Consider the following 23,508-nt stretch of genomic DNA (forward strand, 5'->3'; position numbering starts at 1 on the left):
GTAATTTCAAAATGGGCGCACACGTTTTGACACAACTGCACAAACTCTCATCACACAAGCTTCTTAGCGTGGACATATGTTGTCTCACGTACGTGTGCCTTCATTTTGAGGCATTGGGTTATCTTAAAATAGAATAGTAAAAAAACGATTTCTAGATTGCCGGCAGGCCCGGACTGGCAATTCCGGGCACCGGGCAATCCCCCGGTCGGCTGGACGGGGTGGGGGCCGGTTTGGTGACAGGGGGCCGGTTTTGTTGCTGGGTTCGATTTGGCAGGACCGAGCAAACTAGCACAATCTGCATAAAATGCAGCTGCTGCTGCACGCACTGTCCGGGACCGTGCACTTGATGTCATCCGATTTTATTTTAATTATTAAAATTCAGCCTGTGACCTCTGACCTGGGTTGGAAGGTGGGTGAACCGTGATGCGAGGCGCGCAGTGACGTCTACTCTCGGTCTGCGCGCCGCGGTATAGTCATTCACCCTTAGGGTGGAGTGCGCAAGCGCATTGGGGGTCGGCGGGTCGGTGTAAAAAAAAGTGCGCGTGGGAGAGACGACTGAAAGACAGGCTGGCATAGATGGAGAGTGGCCTGCCTCCTGCCTGCCGCCCGGCGCCCACAGCCAAAGGTGAGTGACAGGCCACCCCGTCCCCTGCGTGAGTTTCATGGCTGGGTGGGGGGCGCGAGCCGCGTGATCGGGTCTGGGCCGCAATTAAAAACAAAAGCCATTAGGCGGATTTTGGGATAACGTATTTCACACTTGTATGCGTAGGTCCTGGGGAGAAAACACCTCCGGCCTCGAAGCTGGGAAGAAGTGTCATCAGCCTTGGGGCAAGGAAACAAACTACCACTAGGCGCCTCTACCTCCTCATCCTGTGCTTAACACTACAATATCTAGTGGAACTGAAAGCTCAACGGCTGTACAATAATTTGCTGGGGTTATTGTTTTATGAAATACAAATGGTAAGCACGCACTGTGTTTAGTTACATATGTGACATTTCCCAGAAATTAGCTTCTATGAGAAACTAAGACCTGGTATGAATTGCCAGTGTGATACCTGCGTCAAAAATATTTTTCGGAGGGGGGCTCTCACTTATTCTATATTCCAAGAATGTGTTTTATTTTCGTTCATGCATGTAGATTGCTTGGACTTTGGAAGCAACCATTTGCGTAACTTTAGCATATGCTTGTAAAATCTCATACATACATGCTATTGAAAAAAGGCCAATCTTTCATTTTTGGTACTTTCATCGTTTGCACGTTATCTCTCCCCTTCAATTAATTCAAATACCGTATACATTTTTTTTTACTGAAAAAAACATTGTACAGAAATGTTTTAACAGTAAATTTTGAATACTGCAAAGAATGAAAGGGAGCAAAGTAAAAGGGAGGAACTCCTATCTAATGAGTGAATAATTTCTTTGGTAATGATTTAATTGTTTCCATCTGGTATCTGCAGTATTGCATTTGTCAATAAGATACTGGAATTAATGTATTGGAATGAGCTCCTGATAGATAGATTGCTAGGATAACTGTCTGGGATCTGTGCAACACGGCTTAAAAAAGCTGTTACGTGGTCAATGCTGGTCGCATCACAGCGCTTTTTTTCCCCTTGACTGTAAGCCATGTTTCAAGGCAGCTTGTCCTCCTGTGCAACTGGTCTAAAACAACATTAACAAAGCCAATAGTTCTCACATAAGCGAGACCTATTGGCTTTTTGAATGCTCGTTAACATTCTGTGAAGGGGGCACACTGCAGCGCAAATTAGACCTTTGACAATATATAAATTGTTGTAGTGTGCCTGGGCGGCTTACTTCCTAGAGAAAGGTTTACTGAAAATACATAGATCATCATAACTATGATGTAACAAAGAAGCATTTGCTTCACTAAAGCGTGGGAGGGAAAATAAGTAAAAGTTGTAATCTAATTGAGTATTGACTTCGTTGTGACTAAATGCCTTCAGTCTTATTAACTATTTCCAAAACTCATAGTAAATGTGCAGATTTTTATTATATTCTGTATGTATGTTTACTTAACGCTATACATCACCAGTAAGTCAGTTGATGATGGGCCTCGCAGTGTGCTGTACATTAATTGTGATTTCCATTTTGGTCTGTGTAACTAAATTGCAAATCTTAATTGGCTGATTTTGTCATTGCTGGTAATTATTTAGCAAACCTCAGTGACCAACATTTCATGATTCGTCCAATCTGACCGAATTGTATTGTATTGCAACATTTAAATAGTACTTACCACCCCTATGTAGGGTGCTGAAGTGCTTGCCTACATGAGTAGCATGCTACACTTTGTAGAGTGTGTGGTTGGAAGGATGTCTTTATTTTGGTCCTTTGTGGGAAATGTTTCCATGTCGTGCTGATGACCACTGAGGTGCGGTTATCGTGTTATGAGATGCATCACCTAGCAGTGTGTTTGATGAAGTGTGCGAGACAGATGCAAATTTTTAGGGTTTTCCGTATGCTGGTAGCTTCGAACAGCTCTTCAGTTCCCTTTATGGTATTTCATATAATATAGTCTGCTCAGCTGGTTGCTGCAGTAGTTGTCCAATCTGAGATTTGAGGCATGGTTGTGAGCGGGCATGGTTGAAGTAATAGAGAAGTGGAAAGATTGGGATGGACATTTTTATTATCATCCTATATACTTGTCTTTGTGAGACGTAAATGTGACTTCCTTGAGGAGATATTGCTTTTTATCACCTAGAGTTCTGCTGAAAAGGTGTCTAATCTACAGCTATGGAGTGGAGGTTCCTTTTGGGTGAAGTTCATCTCGAGTTCTAAGAAACTCTCCTCAACCCAAATACCACTTTCACTTTTTAGATCCCACCCATTGCTTACCATTGGTTGGCTTCATTATCACACTCCTTCGCTTGCTTCCTATTCAATGGTTTGCCTTCCTCTTCTTGTATTTGCCCTTCTCCTGGCGGCTAACTTATTTACCATCCTTTTGATTGGCTGACTAGTATCCTTCGCACTCCTTACATTTAGGGTACTCGTTTCTTATTTTTCATTCAGCTCTTCTTGCTTTCTTCCTTTGTATGTCCTCTCCCTCACTCCCCACCCCAAATCACTTCGCTTGTTTGTAAAAGCAATAAGTATATATTTTCTGTAGGGTATGACTAAATATGAGACTTTAAATGTTGTTTTGGTTTTATTTCCTGCACACCACATATTGCATATAAGCTCATGCCTTGCATGCAAAGGCTTTTATGACACAAGTAGTAGTCGGGCTCGCTCGCTACAAGCTGAACGGGGGCTGCTCTGCCAAAATTTGCCAGGGCTGCTTTCAGTTCCCAGTCCGGCCCTGATTTGCCGGACATTGTGTGTGTATGCTCCTTTACTAATTAATTTGCATTCCATTACAAACAGGCACTGGCATAGCCAGTAGATCAGCTATTATAAGTCAAAAGTTTACACGATGCTTGTAGTAGCTCAGCATTCAAAGCAACCGTCATCAAGAGCCGCTAATGCTGCAAACATTACATGCATTTAAAGCTGCAAGTAAGATAATGATAACCCCTGTTTATTTCTCATGTTTCATACCACACTTTTGCCATATCAAAGGGCTATAAATGTCTGGTGTTACTGTTAACCAGGTTTGTGGTAATCAATTTATCACCTGCCAAACTAAGGAAGTCTGAGTCCGTCTGTCTGTGAAACTAACTTAACGCTCCCAGATCACTACAGATGTCAGTAGCAAGTGTTTAACTCATGAAGCCACGTGCAGGCAACGGAAATAAACCACAACAATAACAGATAAATCTTCGCCTACCGAGTAACAGGACAAATCTTTATATGGTGAACTAACTTTAGCATATAATGCTGTAAATATTGTTTAACTATTCTTTTTACTAGACTTCCAAACATATAGTGCACTATTTTAAGTATTGATTTCAATTAACACTGGCCATTATGTGTGCAGTAAGGCCATGAGGACCTGCCCCCCTAATTACTCTCACTGCAGTAAATAAAAGAAATCCCTGCACTGAACCTGCAGCATTTGCTGAGCTGCTATTGGCAAATCATGCAGAATGTAAACCACTAACCCTTAGGTCTTGGTGATGTAACACAAATCCATCCGTGGCTTGTAATTGCAATCTGCCCATATTTATTGTATACTCGGGTGTCCCAATTAGCAAGCCATATTCATGATATAAGGTTCAGAGCCTTCCTTCAGCTGGCACCAAGTCCTGCTTTGTCACGTGTTTTGGCAAGGCTTTTTCTCATGTATTATTTTCAGTGGCTTCTTTTTTTGTCTTGGTTAATGACCACTAGTAACACTACAATATGTGGGGAGATTCTTTCTCTAACTTCACACAATCCAATATGACAGAAATAAGGCGGAGCAAGCAAGCATCGCGACATAGGCCCTCAGCAAACGGTTTGCTGTTAGATATACATCAGTTTACATCACATATATCTCTTGACATTTTACAAATAAAATCCAAGCTTCATCAGTATGTGTAGATTATTTACCTCTAGCTCAAGCAATAAACAACTTGAATTTTCTTTCAACTTTGGCAGTGGCAAAGCAAAATGAGGTACCCTCCATGCTGAATGGAATGGGATGAGGTGCTGCCGAGACTCCCATAGCTCACAGATATTATGAGCTTCAGACTACATGGGGACCCCCCTTAAGGGTGGGGGCCCTCCACACCACAAGGGATTACGCTAGGAGCTGTTGTAATGCACATTCGTAATGTTAGGGGTTCTGCATTCACATTAACACACCACGCCTTGTCTCCAACAACCGGTAAGCAGATAAAGTGACTAGAAATTGCTATAGAAACAGGTACTAGTCAAAAACATTTGAAAATTTGAACTTCACTTATTGCAAATAGACAACAAATTGTTTCTATGTGTTATCTCCAATTATGTTATACCTCATTCGGATGCACTCTGTTTACTAATTACATTAACGGGCCCTGTATGAGAGATAGGCAAATGCTAAAATGAGCGCAGTAATATTTAGTTATGCAAATGCTACTAAAGTACTTAGTCACTATCTTGCAGGTAAATAATTTAAAAAAAACATCAAAGTGAATTGTAAGAATAAAATAGAGTTTTGCATGCATAGCAGGTGCAAAAGCTGCACGTGTATATTATAATAAATTAACATAATGTGGATCCGCTTCTCTGTAATGAATGGCTTGCGATGATAAATTACACTCCAGCATTTAAGTAATCCACACCCAGCATGTCTCTCCAGGCAGTTCTGCTAAATTCTTTTCCGAATTACTTCTTTGAGCTGCTTACTAGAGTAATATAGTTGTGTTCCCTGAACGTCTTCTCGACACTCCTCTCCTTTATCGCTTTTTGCTCTCATGGACGTCAGGGGTCGCAGATATGAACCCTGGCTTGCCCCTTGCTACACCTGTCACTGATTTTACGACCCCTGGCGTCAGAAGTGGCAAAATCAGTGCCTGGAACACAGGGACAGCTCTTCCCAATGAACGCTGGTTTGAGTTCATCTTGCCTGGTTTCTGTCAATGTATCTATTATACAAATAGTGAATAATAATATTCACTATTAGTGTAATTCAAAATGGAGTACATTAGCTGGAATATAACCCTATCTGGAAGCTAAGGTCAATAAAAAATGCTGTATGTATGTTGTATGCATGCTTGCGGGTGTGTGTGTGTTGATGTACGCGAGAGTGTGTGAATGTGTTAGTATGGGTAAGCATGTGTGTGTGAGTCAAAGTAAAGGCCAAATGGTGTGCAATGTCCCTTTCGCTACCCCTGGCATTTTGGTAAATTGACGTTCATGCCCGCTCGACCTTATAATTGTTTTATAAGCTTCTCATGCCATGACAATTATGGCTCTACTATTTACACACGTTTACAGATACTGCCTAATTGTTTTTATTTGCTAATTATAAGTTCATATTTAGAAAACTTTCAATATTGTCATTCGCATGATGGTGTTCAGTTCGGGTTCAAGACAACACTAGAAATAAGAGCATGGGTCGCTCATACCTTGATGAGTCAATTACTGTGGCTTTTTTTTGTTAGTAGTGATAGATTTACTCTTTATGCCAATGTTAGGAAGATATGGGCTTGACAGCCTTTTTATTTTTTGTTGTATATTTATGTGTTTCTTTAGTGTAACTGTATGGCTGACTCAGTGATTGTTTGTAAAGCCAAATTGCCTCGGTGTAATTGGATTGGTGATGAGCTTAAGACTTATGATTCATTTCTTGAAGATATTACCCTGCACGACTAAATTAAATTCAGGGTGAATGTTGTTTGTAATTAGAGGCAGAGAGTTTAAAATGTTCTCTGGTAATGTCTTTCTCTCAGTCACAGTTCCCTGCTTGTGCTTGTTTTAATGTAAAGAATTCCCGCAACAGTGCTTGTTGCCCTGCATAAAACTGACCTTAAGGTCTTGCTAGAAAGTCATGAGTCATTTCGGTGTTTAGAACATGGCTTTATTGGTAGACATATAGGGTCATATGTATCAAAAAAGTTTTGCTTCTCAAATTGCGATTTTTGGTGAATCGCAATTAGAGAATCGCAAAATGCGATGTATGTAGGATTTGCTAAAAATGTTGCGAATCTTACATATTCCTTATTTGCGAATCGCCAATTGAGATTCGCAAATAAGGAATACCTTCCCGTTCATTCCTATGGGCTAGGAGGCCCATAGGAATAAATGGGAACACATTCTCAATTTGCGATTACCAATTAGAGAATCGCAAATTGAGAATGCAATTTCAAGGTTGCAAGGGTGCCAAAAGGACACCCTGTTGAACCCCTGAAATATGCATGTGTGCACATTTTGTGCGCATGCATGCCTTAAGGGCATGTATGTGCGACATATGGCAATTTAAAAAAAATCTAAGAAGTGCTTTTTTAAAGAAAATTTCAAATTACCACCAACTTGAAGTTGGTGGTAATTTGTAATTCCTTAAGGCCAAATGCTAAATTTGTAGTGCTTCCAGAATTGCATTTCAGGAATCGCAATTTGCAATTCCTTAATTGCATTCGCAAAATAGAGAATTGCGAATTTTGCAATTCTCTATTTTGTAATGGCCTATTGGGATAATACATCCCAAAAGGCTTTTTCCAATTCGTAAATGGGCCTATTCTGAGAATCTGCCCGTTTGCAAACTTTAAAAAGGCTTGATACATATGGCCCATAGTGACCAGATTCACAAAGCACACATTTGAACTTCGTTACCAGAATTTAGAATATGCCAAAGTCTTTCTAAGTAGGATAACCTCAAACCTGCCCTGAACGCTCTCCACTGGCTCCCAGTAAATGCCAGAATTATATGCAAGTCCTGCTCCCCGTTCAAACAGCATAGTGGTACAAAGGCCATGCTTATCTTCAAAAACCTGTGCCTTGCTAGCGCCCTACCAGATCCCACTTTTCATCATCTTTGTCAACCAATGATAGTCCAAAAGGAAGATTAAGGGATACAGACTTTTAGACCTGGAATCCTTGGTATGGTTTCCCCTGACTTTTTGCCTGTTGACCTCATGCTTTGCTGACTTCATTTCTGCTGGCTTTAGGATTCTAGGCACTTTATCACTGCTAACAAGCGCTAACGTGCATGTGCTCTTTGCACTAAACAAGGAAACATTGGCGTGTTCAAAATAGGCATATTTAATTTACTTACAAGTCCCTAGTTAAGGGCACCCCAGATGCCCACACCTTGTACATTAAATACTACTAGTGAGTCTGCAGCACTGGTTGTGCCACCCATTTAAGTAGTTATTTAAATATTGCCTCAGGCCAGCCACTGCAGAGCCTGTGTTTGCAGTTTAAAATGCCATTTCGACCTGACAAGTTACCCTACTTGCCAGACCCAACCCTTCCTTTTTATTACATGTAAGTCACCCCTAAGGTAGGCCCTGGGCAGCCCTAAGGGCAGGGGGCAGTGCATTTAAAAAGTAGGACATTTTATTTTAAGTTTTACATGTCTCGGTAGTGAAATACGCTTACATTTGTTTTTCACTACTGCAAGGCTTCTGTTGCCCATAGGTTAACATGGAGACTGCCTAATACTATTTTATAAGTTAGGCTTCTTATCAGGAAAAGCTAGAAAATTCAAATTTGGTGACTCTAGACTCACAATTTAAGAACGCAGCTGATGATGAAGTTGGTTTTTAAATTGCAGTTCTGAAAATGCCACGTTTTAGAAACTTGGCATTTTCTTGCTTAAGCCATTTGGTGCCTTCTCCTTGTCTCTGTAACACACATCTGGGGTGGGTGACAGCAGGTTTCCTGCATTCCCTCTAGACAGTCACACACAAAGCAGTATGTGTGACTAAGCAGCCATCTACATGCTGATGGGTCCTCCTGAGGCAGGATAAGAGGAAGGAGCTGACACTTGCACCTGAATAGGGCTGTGCCTGTCCCCACCCAAAGATTTGGATACCCCCCTGTACTGGGTCTGGGGCCAGAACAGGAAAGGCAGGGCCTTGTGCACTTCAAAGCATCTATTTGAAGTCTCCCTATTTCAAAGGCCAAATTGGGTATAAGTGCTGGACCTCTGATACCATGTTTTTAGAACAATATTGGATCTAAGGACATTGTGCCAGGAAGAAGAGCTGGTGTGCTGCAAGAGGGACTGCCACTTTGCTACCTGCTCTCCTGTGTTGGCCTGTTGCCTCTTACCTGGCAGTGAGAAGGACTGGGCCTGCTCTCCACATCTTTGAACCTATTTTTATTCAAGGGCTTGCTGGCTTTCCTCCTGTTAAAAATCTCAGGGCCATCAAAGACTTCCTTTAACTCTGCTTCAGCTGCTGGACTCTGCCAACTGTCATACCCTGCCAAGAGGTGCCAGTCCAGTCCTAGGCCTTGAAAGTGGGTTCTGCAGCTGTGTTTCTACAAAAACCAGTGCAGTGTCGACTTTGTGCTGATTGGAACTAACGCAGTGCCCCCCGACACCGGCGTACAGCCGATTCGAGGACATCCCTGCTAGGCACAACGACGACACAACACCTGCGTTGTAAATGGTTTGATATCGACGCAGGACCCTACTGTGAGATAACGGCACATCGCCTGAATCGAAAGGGGTTGGATGATGACGCGAGACCTGACTGTGAGGCTTGACACTGACGCATGTCATCAACGGCGTTGGTCGGAACCTACGCATTGAGTCTTCAACACCAACACTTGCTCCATCCAAGGTACTTTTTCAGCGGGCCCAGCGTGAGCCTTGTAGCCGGCCTGCTGTCTATCGCTGATGGCCTGAGCTTTGGATTTACCCCGGTCTAGTGTGACTTCAAGCAAACCCCTAGGCTAAAGGCTTTTAAGCACTATATTGCAATTTATTCTTAAAAAATTCGTATCTCAAGTTCTGCTTATTGGACTTTTGTTGTTTTGATCTTGTTTTACTCAGATAAATATTATGTCTGTGGAGTTTTCACTCTGTTACTGTAATTAAAAGGTTGCAAAAATACTCTACACATTGCCTCTTAAGTTAAGCCTGATCCTCTGTGCCAAGCTACCTGAGGGTGGGCACAAGTTAATTTAGGTTGTGTTTCTGACTTACCCTTATTAGGATTGTGGTCCCTTCTTGGACAGGGTGCATACCACTACCAACTAGAGACCTAAATTCTAACACAGATTATTTGGCGTACAAGGACTGAGACCGTGGTACACTGTGAGACCACACTTGAGCTATGAACCCAGAAATCACCACTTCATAAAACTGCTGAAAACTGAGCTATAAATAAATTGGCCTTAACAGAAGGGTCACAACAAAGGGATTTAGGACAGTTCTCTCATCCTGTCTGACTGGACTCGAGTGTACCTTCTTTTCACAAGCTATTTCTTCTTCCTGTAGTAACTGAAAGGCGACACACAACACATTACAAAACTTCAAATAAATAGGCAAATTCATGGAATAGGATTACAGGAATTTTATGTTTTTGAGGTGTATCTATGGCTGTGCAGTCTGGTCAGTATGTTGGAATTACTGCATGTGTAAGATTTAAATTAAGTACTGGATTCTTGGCTTTTCACTCTGAAATGGTTTGTAAATATATGTGAACAGCCACAAACCTCAAAGTTTGTAGGTATTGACATATACCATTCACATATTTTCCTTTCCTGGAAACACATGCATATTTGGTCCTAAGAAAGTGAGACATTAGTGGTTTCTAGGGCACGAATGGCAAGGGAAACCCCTACATTGAATAGGGGTGCAAAGGATAGGGCTGAAACAATTTGTGAATATATAAAATTGAGAAATTTGCTCCAAATGTAAAACTAATCCTATGGGAGCAAATCTTCAAACATGTCCTTATTGAAAAGGCTTCTGAGAATTTGTTTTTCAGCTACATTTGTAGTAATTGCAGTGAAAATGTTTGTTTAGGCCGGTGGCTCTTCACCTGTGGTCCGAGGCCCTCCGACAGTTGACGAGGCCTACTCAGCAGGTCCTCAACTATTTTATAAAATGCAGTAATAATAAAATGATTAAAGTACATACAAATAAAGAAGCAAAATTGAAAATGTTTTGTCTTGTTAATTGTGAATTACACAGAATGTTTCAATATTTGAGCATTTGTTGGGGTAGATTTGTTTTTTGTATTTTTGTGTATTGTTTTTAGGTACAAATCATAGACATTGCTTAGCCTGGGGGTTTAAGGCTTCCAATAACTACTCAGTGGGGTTCCCCGAATTCCAGTAATGACTCAGTGGCGGTCCACAGAATTCAAAAGTCTAAGAATTGCTGGTTTAGGCTATAGGCTTAATGAATTGTATATGTACCAAATGTATTTACCATTATTGCAAGAAATGTTTTGGAAAATGTTGTAGTTTGACAGAATATGCTCTTATGCCGTAAATGTTTTACAAATGTGTATTTAAATGTGTGTGTTTTTCATAGAGTTATGACAAATGCTTTCTGGGATCTTCTGAGACCGCTGACGCCAACAGAGTATTTTGTGGACAACTTGGAGCAGTGTATGTATTTAGTGAAGCCCTCAACCCAGCTCAGATATTTGCAATACATCAGCTAGGTCCTGGATACAAAGTAAGATTTTTATTTGTACTTGGTTCAAGTGTGTGATTTTATAAACTGTTATTTTTGAATGCTTTATTTTGTCACTAAATTGCCTTTCTGTGTGGTTTTTTTTCTTACGACGTTGAAGCAAGCAAATGTTCGCTCTTTAACTTTTGACTACTCAATGGACTATTTGTTACAACTGATTACAAGACCAAGTGGGCTGATATAGATTATTGCAACAAGAATTGAAAGTGTCAATCTTTAAAGTTAAATAATAACGAGACCCATTGCAAAGCAAATTGAAATGTTAGGAAGGAGTTACACGTAATGTCTTTTGGCCATGTGTTATGGATTTAACCTTCAGTTTGTAGTCATTGAATGGTCTTTGTTTAAGCACTTTTCCTCTTCCATTTATAAAACCATTCGAAGTTTTCCAATATATATTCATACTAAAAACATAAGAAAGGTGCTCTCTCTCTTTCTCGCACCTTAGCTCGTTTTTCTGTACATTGACTGGCAATATTATAGATCAGTGTTACATTTTCTCTATTTTCTGTCTCTAAATTATTATTTTAAAGGCTTTGAATTTATCAAAGAACACAAGTCCATAAGAGGAGTATTTAGAAAACATCGAATTAATTTTCATTAGATGAAGATTGAAACTGACTGAGTCTGGGGCATGTAGCCAAAACTTTAAAATGTTATAAAAATATTTTCAAGTAATCGAAGGTGTTTGGTCAAAATATTGAGTTTTAAATATTGAGTTACAGAAATCGTAGAAAACAAATATTGTGATACAAAACATATTGTGATGCAGAAATATCATTGTCAAGTATATTGATTTTTCAGGTAAATAATTTTGTCAAGAATATCATTGTTAATATAGTTTTCAATAATATAGTTGTAAAAAATATCAGTTTGTAATTTTGAGTGATTTATAGTTATTAACTTCATTGCTAATAGTAACTTATAGTGTAGTGAGCTGCTAGTTTTGTAGGGGTATAGGATGGGAAGCTAATTATGTATAATTATCTATTAATTCTTATATTATTGAATATTTAATTGATCATTTAATTGTGAAGCACAGACTGGAGTGGGAATAGTACATTTAATCCCTCTGAAGTCCAACGCATTCCCAACTGTTACACAGACTGAAGATGGAATAGTAAATGTCATCCCTCCAAAGTCCAGTGCTTTCTCTATTGTTGCACAGTCTGGAGTGGGAATAGTAAATGTAATCCCTCCCAAAAGTAACACTTTCCCTACTGTTGCACAGACTGAAGTGGGAATAGTAAATCTTACCCCTTCGAAGTCCAGTGCTTTTCCTACTTTTGCACAGATTGGAGGGGGAAAAGTAAATGTAAACCCGTCTGAAGCACAACACTTTCTCTACTGTTGCACAGACTGGAGAGGGAATAGTAAATTTCATCCCTCCAAAATCCAGTGTTTTCCCTACTGTTGCACAGACCGGAGTAGGAATAGTAGATTTAACCCCTCCGAAGCCCAATGCTTTCCCTACCATTGCCCAGACTGGAGTGGGAATAGTATATTTATTGTTCTCAGACTGTGGAAGCATCACTGTAGCAAGGAGCATTACCAATGTGTCACGAGAGTAGTGAAGTGATGGACCATAGTGGGAGCCCCGAGCTCGTGGCGCTGGAACAGGATGGAGCCAGGGAGCATAACTAGTAACACAGAGTATTAACAGTGCATCATGAGAGCCTGACTTTCCGATTGAAACACCCTAACATGTGTGGGATTCCCCATGACGTCGCTATCTTTTTGGACCAGTGCTCTCTCGTGCCCATACAGCGCCAGCTGCGCCACACCGTGCACAATTCTGCTGCAGCTGCGCCAGAGCACAGGCAAGGGTGCATGGAAGACGTGAGTGCTCACAGGCCTGCGGGGTCGCTAAACCGGTGCTGCATCTATGGCAGGCTCTTGTTAAGTGTTAAGGTGAGAAAGAAAACACGATGTATCCATAGGAGCTGGATATAGGGGTGTGAGGGCTGGGGGCCGGCACCCTACAATATCCATGCAGGAGTTTAGAAGTTTAATCAGCAATAAAGAAGCCTTTACACTTGTCACATTCAAAGCAATGTCAAGCAATGTCTTCTAACAAATTACCTATTGTTCTTTTACCAGGGAGAGTCGAGTTTAATTTTCTCTTCTTTCTCTGACTGTAAGGTGAGAGGATTTTGTAACTTGAACTGTGTGACAAACTTCCTATGGTACAGAGGGAATGTGAAAGGAAAGGCTGTAGATTGCCAATTATATTCTAACACACAACACTGTTTCCTGTTACCTGTAAATGAACTTTGCAAGTATTTCAACATATAACAGCCATTCGAAAGTACAAAAAAACACGTTTGTACCTAATTTTAATAGGATGAAAACAATTCAAGACACCTTTCTTGGTGATAAATATTTGCAGAAGCCTGAAACCCCAATTCCATGCAACATTGTTTGTGCACTGGACATTTTTATTTGTAAAACTGCATGTCTGTGCCAATTTAAGGACCATTTCAATGGTAAACGTGCAGTCTGTAAACGATGGTGTACTACCGCCCCATGCTGTAGTAATAGATTTGCAGCGGTGTGCTCCAAAATGCACTAAGAACTGCACTCTACATTCGAATCCCTCTCCTGTTGAAAGGGCGTTGCTTATTGGCTACAATTGTTCTTTGTGCGAGGCTCAGATTTTTCACTATCCCTATGACTTCAATGGTGTAACACTGATGGCAGCACCCCCACTCTGACAATTGTTCCAGCACCACTGTACGCATCACTGTAACACCCCCAGGCACAAGGAAAAAATAGGCAAATAGACATTCCCTTTTTCAGTGGGGTCTCTAGAAGTGAATTTTAGAGAGGACACACATTGAGACCCAGATAAAACTGGTGGGGAATCTGCAAATAAAAAATTGTATATATCTATAAATAGGCACCAGTGCCTAATTTGTAAACAAATAGGTGCCAGGTCCCTTGTCAGGAGGCCATTTGGGCTTCACCGCCGATTGTTGCTGTCTTCACTGCCAATAATACTAACAACACAGCTACTAATCATCACACTGCTATAAGTGTGATGATTCTGACTATTTCAGCCCCACAAAGCAATAAGAATGTCTTGGGCGGCAGGTGAAAGTCATTTTTAATGTATATTAAATTAATAATCAACTATTGTTGCACTTGTCTCTAAGTTACATAAACAGTGCCACCATGTGGCAGACTGCCATAAGCCCCGGTGTTGACAATTAAGTGCTGGTGCCAAGTACCTGAAACCACCATCTCAAATTAAGCCCTGGTACTGATTCAAACAGATGGACTCACCAAAGAACAATAAATAATTTCCTCTCCAACGTTTCAGCTTCAGCCTTCCAATATTTTGGAATCTGGATTGTTGCCCTGGCTGGGTGTTGTTTTCTTGTGATCCTTCATCTTCTATATATATATTTTTTACATTTTTTTTTTACTACTGGCGGTCCCCAGTAGGTAGTCATAGTTAGAACCTAGTTTCCATAGGAAAAGCATTTTTTGATTTGATAATAACTTTGGCGTCGTTTGACAAATCTTTGCGAAATTCTCCCAAAAAAAGTCTATCCAGGTCAGCTCCTACCCTGAAAGTTTCGGGGTGATTCGTCAAGTGGGGCTGTGAAAAAAAGGGGGGCCTCAAAACATGTTTTTCGTGTGTTCATTTTCATAGGAAATTTTTAGACAGGCTACAGCCCAAACTGCTGAACGGTATTACCCCAAATTTCGCAAAAAGATAGTGCTTGGTTCAGAAAGCGACCTTTTGTTTAAATGATGTAACTCCGCTCAGTAGTTGCTGAGAAAAGAAAAAAATAAAAGTTTCGATATCTATGGCTGAGGAGGGTTCGCAAACTTTCCAGACCACAAACTTTATTCTAATTGTCTTATGACTCGGTAGAACAGAGTCATAAGACAACAGTAAAACAAAGGTGAAAAAAAAGAAAAAGGGGCAGGGTAGAAATACCCTGACCCCCTAGGGCTGCTCGGGGGGTCCCACAAGGATCCCCAGGGCTAAAACCCCCTTTTTTTAATTTTTTTTTACAATTTCGGCGAAATTCGCACTGGGTACACGAATCCTGCAGAATTTTTTTTTTTTTTTTAAATGAAGCGTGGGCTCCAAAGCTTCATTTAATTGAGACCCCTGGGTGGGCCATGTCCTGGGGGCTTTGCCAACAAATATATGCGGGGGCCCTCGAGGGCCACCAGAGCGCTGGGGACCACCACTGCCTAAAATTATGTGCGGGAGGGCACTCAGCCCTCCCATAGCCCCGGGGACGGCCACCCCCCCAGGGCTTGCTTAAAATGATGTGCAGGAGGGAACTCAGCCTTCCCGCAGCCCTGGGGACCGCCACCCCGTGGGGCTTCTTTTTTAATGTGTGTGGGGGCCTCCAAGGCCCCCCCAAGCCACGGGGACCGCCAACCCCGGGGCTTTAAAAAAAAAAAAAAACTGCCGGGGGCTCGAGCCCCCTCACACGCCCCGGAGACCGCCGCCTCCCCGGGGCTCAAATATTGCAAATATGGGGTCCATTGCGGATAGCTAGACATTTTGACTAGACTAGGTTTTGGTCTCACCAGCGCTTGGACGCCTCAGGGCAGCAATTTGCGCTATACAAATATAAATACAATACAATTTCACTCTTACAAAACCATAGAAATTCCACCGTTATAGTTAGTTCAGCTAAATATAACTCGCGCACCCACAATGCACTGCTCATGACGTCACGTATTACATCATTCATGACCTGGTCAGTGAGATTACTGATGACATCACTGATGACATCACTGATGACATAATCCATGTGAAAAGCTGTTGCACCTCCTCACCCTCTAATATAACCTTTGATACACCTACTGTAAAATACAGGAAACCATTTTCTAAATCATTGACACACCAATACTGAGCGCTGGTCGGAGGCCCAGCACCCTTTCTCCACCACTTACCAAACATGATTACTAGTTAAAAAAGTGTTTGCAATGTAATATGTTTCGCATTTGTGAGAATTAGAGCTATTGGCATTGTTAATGCGAACGTTTACCAATGTTTTTTGGAGTGGAGTGGATGTACGTTGTGTGGAGTGGAATTATGTGATATGTTGTGCAGTGAAATTATGTGGATAGAAAGTATGTGGTATTTAGTGTATAAGAATTATGTAGAGTGGGATTATGTGTTATGGAGAGTAATTATGTGGTATGGTAGTCTGTGTTTTAGAGTGGTAACCTCAGGTTTAGTCTTCCTCGTTTCCATAGAAGCTCAACTATGAACTCAGGTGAGACAAAAATAGATTGAATCACTGAGGAGCACTTGTGGACCTAGTTAGAGGTATGAGCTGGGCCACTGGAATTATGTGACTGTATGGCTGCACCGACTTTCGCACTATTATACATTTTCTGCGTTAGCCACATGATTCATCATCTGCACCCTAATCTGCAGATTTGAAAAAAAAAAGCCTTGTTTCTAGCTGCAACGGGTCAAACGTTAACAAAAATGCAGCAACAAGTGCTATGGCGTGGTAGAAGGCCCTTTGCAAACCTAGAATGGTCACCTGTTACTTATTGCTAGATGTGGGTGTTAAATTTGTACTAATGGTGTGCAAACCACTCTTGCTTCCCTCTGCACCTCTCTTGCCTCTTTCTGCATTTCTGTTGGTTCTTTCTGCATGTTTTTCATTTTCTGCACTTCTCTTGACCTCATTCTGCAAATCTCTTGTAATTCTGCACCTCTCTTCCCGCACGTCTGTTGCCTCTTTAACCACCTCATTTGTTTCTTTCTGCACCTCTGTTCTATCTTTTTGCTCTCGTCTTCCTTCTTTCTTTAACTTTCCTGCCTGTTTTTGCATCTTACTTGCCTCTTTCTGCACTTTTAATGCTTCTCTATATACCTCTGTTGCTTCTTTCAGTAATTCTCTTGCCTCTTTCTGCATGCCTGTTGCTTCATTCTGCACTTTGCATGCTTCTTTCTGCACCGGTCTTGCTTCTTTCTGATACCATCTTATCTCTTTATGTACGTCATTTGACTATTTCTGAACTTTTCTTGCTTCTTGCTTCTCTGTTGCTTCTTTGAGCAATTCTCTTGCCTCTTTGTGCACTACTCTTGCCTGTTTCTGCACCTCTCTTGCTTCTTTTTGCACCTCTGTTGGCTCTTTCTGCACCTCACTTGCCCCTTTCTACACTTCTCTTGCCTCTTTCTGCACCCCTGTTGCTTCATTCTGCACCTGTCTTGCTTCTTTCTGCACCCTGTTGTCTCTTTATGTACCTCTTTTGCCTGTTTCTGCACTTCTCTTGCCTTTTTCTGCACCTCTCGTTTGTCTTTCTGCACATATATTGCCTCTTTCTGCACCTCATTTGCTTCGTTCCGCACCTCTGTTGTCTCTTTCTGCACTCGTCTTCCCTCTATCTGTACCTTTCCTGCCTGTTTTTGCATCTCACTTGCCTCTTTCTGCACTTTTCTTTCTACTTTCTATGCCTCGGTTGCTTGTTTCAGCAATTCTTGTGCCTCTTTCTGTACTTCTCTTGCCTGTTTCTGGACTTCTCTTCGCCCTTTCTGCACATTCGTTGCCTCTTTCTGCACCTCATTTGCTTCTTTCTGCACTGCTGTTGTCTCTTTATGTACCTCTTTTGCCGGTTTCTGCACTTCTCTTGCCTTTTTCTGCACCTCTCGTTTGTCTTTCTGCACATATGTTGCCTCTTTCTGCACCTCATTTGCTTCTTTCTGCACCTCTGTTGTCTCTTTCTGCACTCATCTTCCCTCTTTCTGTACCTTTCCTGCCAGTTTTTGCATCTCACTTGCCTCTTTCTGAACCTTTCTTGCTTCTTTCTACACCTCTGTTGCTTTTTTTAGCAATTCTTTTGCCTCTTTTTGTACTTTTCTTGCCTTTTTCTGCACCTCTAGTCCCTCTTTCAGCACGTCATTTGCCTCTTTCTGTACCTTATTTGCTTCTTTTTGCACCCCATATTCTCTTTCTGCACTCTTCTTCCCTCTTACTGTACCATTCCTGACTGTTTTTGCATCTCGCTTGCCTCTTTCTGCACTTTTCTTGCTTCTTTCTACACCTCTGTTGCTTCTTTCATCAATTCTCTTGCCTCTTTGTGCACTTCTCTTACCTGTTTCTGCACCTCTCTTGCCTGTTTCTGAACCTCTCTTGCCTCTTTTTGCACTTCTGTTGGCTCTTTCAGCACCTCACTTGCTCCTTTCTACACTTATCTTGCCTCTTTCTGCACCCCTGTTGCTTCATTCTGCACTTTCCATGCTTCTTTCTGCATTTGTCTTGCTTCTTTCTACAACCCTGTTGTCTCTTTCTGCATGTCTTTTGCCTCTTTATGCACCCCTGTTTCTTTCTGCACTCGTCTTCTCTCTTTCTGTACCTTTCCTACCTCTTTTTGCATCTCACTTGCCTCTTTGAGCGTGGTTCAGCGGTTAGAGGCGGCAGACCCGGAAGCTGAGATCAGCCGTGGACCAGGGTTCGTTTCCCCGCCTCGGCAGGTCTCGGGCTCAAAAATTCAACAGACTCGACAATTCTCGCTCCGGTGCCTACTCGACTCACGGGATCACACTCTGCGACTCTGGGCAATAGCTTGCTTAATCTCCACTACGGCCCCTCGCGGCGGGATGCCTGGCTTTCACCTTGTGAATACCCTGCTGGGTATCTCACAGGGGAATACCAGGACGGGTTCCCTAAGCAAGCGCCTTGAGACCCCTGGGTGATTAGTGCGCTATATAAATCGAAATACATTTACATTTACATTTACATTCTGCACTTGTCTTGCTTCTTTTTTTACATTGGCTGCTTCTTTCAGGAATTCTCTTGCCTCTTTGTGCACTTCTCTTGCCTGTTTTTGCACTTCTCCTGCCTCTTTCTACACCTCTTTTCATTATTTCTGCAGGTTTGTTGCCTCTTTCTGCACCTCATTTGCTTCTTTCTGCCAAGCTGATGTCTCTTTTAGCACTCGTCTTCCCTCTTTCTGTACCTTTCCTACCTGTTTTTGCATCTCACCTGCCTCTTTCTGAACTTTTCTTGCTTCTTTCTACACCTCTGTTGCTTCTTTCTGCACCCCGGTTGTCTCTTTATGTACCTCTTTTGCCTCTTTCTGCACCTTATTTGCTTCTCTCTGCACCCCTGGTGTCTCTTTCTGCACTTGTCTTCCCTCTTTCTGTACCCTTCCTGACTGTTTTTGCATCTCACTTGGCTCTTGGTGCACTTTTCTTGCTTCTTTCTACACCTCGGTTGCTTCTTTCAGCAATTCTGTTGCCTCTTTGTGCACTTCTCTTGCCTCTTTCTGCACTTCTCTTGCCTCTTTTTGCACCCCGTTGCTTCATTCTGAAATTACCATGCTTCTTTCTGCACCTGCCTTGCTTCTTTCTGTGCCCCTGTTGTCTCTTTATGTACCTCTTTAGCCTCTTTCTGCACTTTTCTTGCCTTCTTTCTGCACCTCTTCGCTCTTTCTGCACGTCTGTTGCCTCTTTCTGCACCCCATTTTCTTCTTTCAGCACCCCTGTTTCTTTTTGCACTTGTCTTGCCTCTTTCTGTACCTTTCCTGCCTGTTTTTGCATCTCACTTGCCTCTTTCTGCACTTTTCTTGCTTCTTTCTACACCTCTGTTGCTTCTTTCAGCAATTCTCTTGCCTCGTTCTGCACTTCTCTTCCTGTTTCTGCACCTCTCTTGCCTCTTTTAGCACCTCTGTTGGCTCTTTCTGCACCTCACTTGTTCCTGTCTACGCTTCTCGTACCTGTTTCTGCACCCCTGTTGCTCCATTCTGCACCTGTCTTGCTTCTTTCTGCACCCCTGTTGTCTCTTTATGTACCTCTTTTGCCTCTTTCTGCACTGTTCTTGCCTTTTTCTGTACCTCTCTTCCCTCTTTCTGCACATCTGTTGCCTCTTGCTGCACCTCATTTGCTTCTCCCTGCAACCCTGTTGTCTCTTTCTGCACTTGTCTTCCCTCTTTCTGTACCTTTCCTGCCTGTTTTGCATCTCACTTGCCTCTTTCTGTACTTTTCTTGCAACTTTCTACACCTCCGTTGCTTCTTTCAGCAACCCTGTTGCCTCTTTGTACACTTCTCTTGCCTGTTTCTGCACTTCTCTTGCCTCTTTCTGCACCCCTATTGCTTCATTGTGCACTTACCATGCGTCTTTCTGCACCTGCCTTGCTTCTTTCTGCGCCCCTGTTGTCTCTTTATGTACCTCTTTTGCCTCTTTCTGCACTTTTCCTGCCTTTTCTGCACCTCTCCGCCCTTTCTGCATGTTTGTTGCTTCTTTCTGCACCCCATTTTCTTCTTTCTGCACCCCTGTTTCTTTCTGCACTCGTCTTTCCTCTTTCTGTACCTTTCCTGCCAGTTTTTGCATCTCACTTGCCTCTTTCTGCACTTTTCTTGCTTCTTTCTACATCTCTGTTGCTTCTTTCAGCAATTCACTTGCCTCTTTCTGCACTTCTCCTGCCTGTTTCTGCAGCTCTCCTGCTTCTTTTTGCACCTCTGTTGGCTCTTTCTGCACCTCACTTGCTCCTTTATACACTTCTCGTCACTTTCTGCACCCTGTTACTTCATTCTGCACTTTCTATGCTACTTTCTGCACCTGTCTTGCTTCTTTCTGCACCCTTGTTGTCTCTTTATGTACCTCTTTAGCCTGTTTCTGCACTTTTCTTGCCTTTATCTGCACCTCTCTTCCCTCTTTCTGCACCTCATTTGCTTCGTTCCGCACCTCTGTTGTCTCTTTCTGCACTCGTCTTCCCTCTATCTGTACCTTTCCTGCCTGTTTTTGCATCTCACTTGACTCTTTTTGCACTTTTCTTGCTTCTTTTTAGACCTCTGTTGCTTCTTTCAGCAATTCTCATGCCTCATTGTGCACTTCTCTTGCCTGTTTCAGCACCTCTCTTGCCTCTTTTTGCACCTCTGTTGGCTCTTTCTGCACATCTGTTGCTCATTTCTACACTTCTCTTGTCTCTTGCTGTACCCTTGTTGCTTCATTCTGCACTTTTCATGCTCCTTTCTGCACCTGTCTTGCTTCTTTCTGCACTCCTGTTGTCTCTTTATGTACCTCTTTTGCCTCTTTCTGCATTTTTCTTGCATTTTTCTGCACCTCTCTTCCCTCATTCTGCACTTACGTTGCCTCTTTCTGCACCTCGTTTGCTTCTTTCTGCACCCCTGTTGTCTCTTTCTGAACTTGTCTTCTCTCTTTCTGCCCCTTTCCTGCCTGTTCTTGCATCTCACTTGCCTCTTTCAGCACTTTTATGTGCTTCTTTCTACACTTCTGTTGCTTCTTTCAGCAATTTCGATGCCTCTTTGTGGACTTCTCCTGCCTGTTTTTGCACCTCTGTTGGCTCTTTCTGCACCTCACTTGCTCCTTTCTACACCTCACTTGCTCCTTTCTACACCTCTCTTGCCTCTTTGTGCACCCCTGTTGCTTCGTTCTGCACCTCTCTTCGCTATTTTTGCACGTCTGTTGCTTCTTTCTGCACCTCATCTGCTTCTTTTTGCACCCCTATTGTCTCTTTCTGAACTCATCTTCCTTCTTTCTGTACCTTTCCTGCCTGTTTTTGCATCTCACTTGCCTCTTTCTGCACCTCACTTGCTCCTTTCTACACCTCACTTGCTCCTTTCTACACCTCTCTTGCCTCTTTCTGCACCCCTGTTGCTTCATCCTGCACTTTCCATGCTTCTTTCTGCACCTGTCTTGCTTCTTACTGCACCCCTGTTGTCTCTTTATCTACGTCTTTTTCCTTTCTGCACTTTTCTTGCTTTTTTCTGCATTTCTCTTCCCTATTTCTTCATGTCTGTTGCCTCTTTCTGCACCTCATCTGCTTCTTTCTGCACACCTGTTGTCTTTCTACACTCGTCTTCCCTCTTTCTGTACCTTTCCTGCCTGTTTTTGCATCTCACTTGCCTCTTTCTGCACTTTTGATGCTTCTTTCTACAACCCTGTTGCTTCTTCCAGCTATTCTCTTGCCTCTTTATGCACTTTTCTTGCCTGTTTCAGCACCTCTCTTGCCTCTATTTACGCCTCTGTTAGCTCTTTCTGCACCTTGCTTGCTCCTTTCTAGCATTTAAAGATAAGGCCGCTGTGACACAACAAGGGTAAGGGACAATTGGCTGGTTACTTGTAAACCCGTGTACACACACATGTACTGCCTGCACATGGGGGACTACTGTTGTGTGCGAACCGGTAGCTGCGCACAGTTAGCCTGGCATAATGGGACTGTGCAAATTTGGGTATTGACCCAGTGTAGGCTTCATAATGTTAGTGTACTCTCATGGGGAGAGTCAGTGTGGTTTACTGTCATGTCTGCATTGACACTCCATTATACACTTATGGGCAAGGTGACTGTAGAGTGCGGCTTCGCTTCCTTTTGGCCTTCAGTGACATATTGAATTAAGGCATAACCGGTGTGGGAAAATCAATTCTGCAAGTTCCAAGAAGATATCTGTACAGCTTATGGGTCATCCAGGAATGTCCTATTTTTTTGGGTCAGCTCAGGATCAGTGCCCAGGCGTTTTGTCACCCTGCTGTGCTAAGTTAATTGCATTTCTCTCCAGTGCCAGGAACAAAGGCCTCCCCACACAAAAGGAGCAATTAACAGTACTTGACATAGCTCCTGGGGAGGAAAGTGTTGGGGATGAAGGATCTGTATCAATCAATCAGCTAAAACCCTAGCCCAAGCCCATTAAACAAAGGAGGAAGCCCAGACCTCTGTAGCCAACACAGGAGGCGGTGCCCTTTTAAGATTTGCTGGGTAAAGGCCCTGGCAGTAATGTCAGGTAGGGTTGGGACGAGGCGGAGAAGTGATGTGGTACCCCAGGATAGGCCAGAGGTGCCTCACTGTTGAAACCTCCCGCCCCCACTCAAAAGGGTTTGCACAAGTGGGAGAGCTCTCTCTTGGTTATGATTGTCTCCCTGATGCTATCTTGACAAAGTACTCTGACTTCATGTAAATGCTTTATTTATTTATTCAAAGTTTATATAGCGCGAACAAGATCTTTACAGATATCAGAGCGCTTCACAGAGACAGGGGTAGGGGCAACAGGGAGGTGACTAAACAGACTATTGGATACAGTGTGATAGTAAGTAGCATAATAGGTTAGCAGTCATGTACAGATAAAATACCAATAAACAATCAGGTAACCAGTAATATAAGACAGCGCAAAGTCATTGATCCAACTACAGTAGGGTTCAGGTGAACTTTGGCTGTAGGGATGGCTTATACCATTTTCTTAGAATTAGAGGGAACAAGGGGTAGGGGCATCAAGAGGGTGATTCAACAAACTAATGTGTGGAATATAGTGGTCGGTAGTAAGTGAGTAGCATAGTAGGATCGCAATCAAGTAAGAATATAATGCCAGTATACAATCAAGTAAGAATATAATGCCAATATACAATCAGGTAGCCAATAATAAAAGGTGGTGCAAGGTCTCTGATCCAACAACAATAAAGTTCAGGTGAACTTGGCCATAAGGATGGTTTTCACCTCTTTCTTGAATAATGCAGTGGAGGAGATAAGCCTGGTGCAATGAGCTA

At 42.4% G+C, this 23,508-nt stretch overlaps 1 protein-coding gene across 7 annotated transcripts in view; it reads left to right on the forward strand.

Annotated features, from left to right (window-relative positions):
• NBEA (neurobeachin) overlaps window positions 1-23,508 on the forward strand; it is a 1,787,704-nt gene that overhangs the window by 409,115 nt on the left and 1,355,081 nt on the right. For all 7 annotated transcript variants that reach the window (XM_078657170.1, XM_078657173.1, XM_078657172.1 and 4 more), the window contains exon 8: window positions 10,856-11,002. In XM_078657170.1, coding sequence (XP_078513296.1) covers window positions 10,856-11,002 — 147 coding nt within the window. The remainder of the gene's footprint in view (window positions 1-10,855; window positions 11,003-23,508) is intronic.

This window comes from Lissotriton helveticus, chromosome 8, assembly GCF_964261635.1.
Source record: "Lissotriton helveticus chromosome 8, aLisHel1.1, whole genome shotgun sequence".
Taxonomy (NCBI): Eukaryota; Metazoa; Chordata; class Amphibia; order Caudata; family Salamandridae; genus Lissotriton; species Lissotriton helveticus.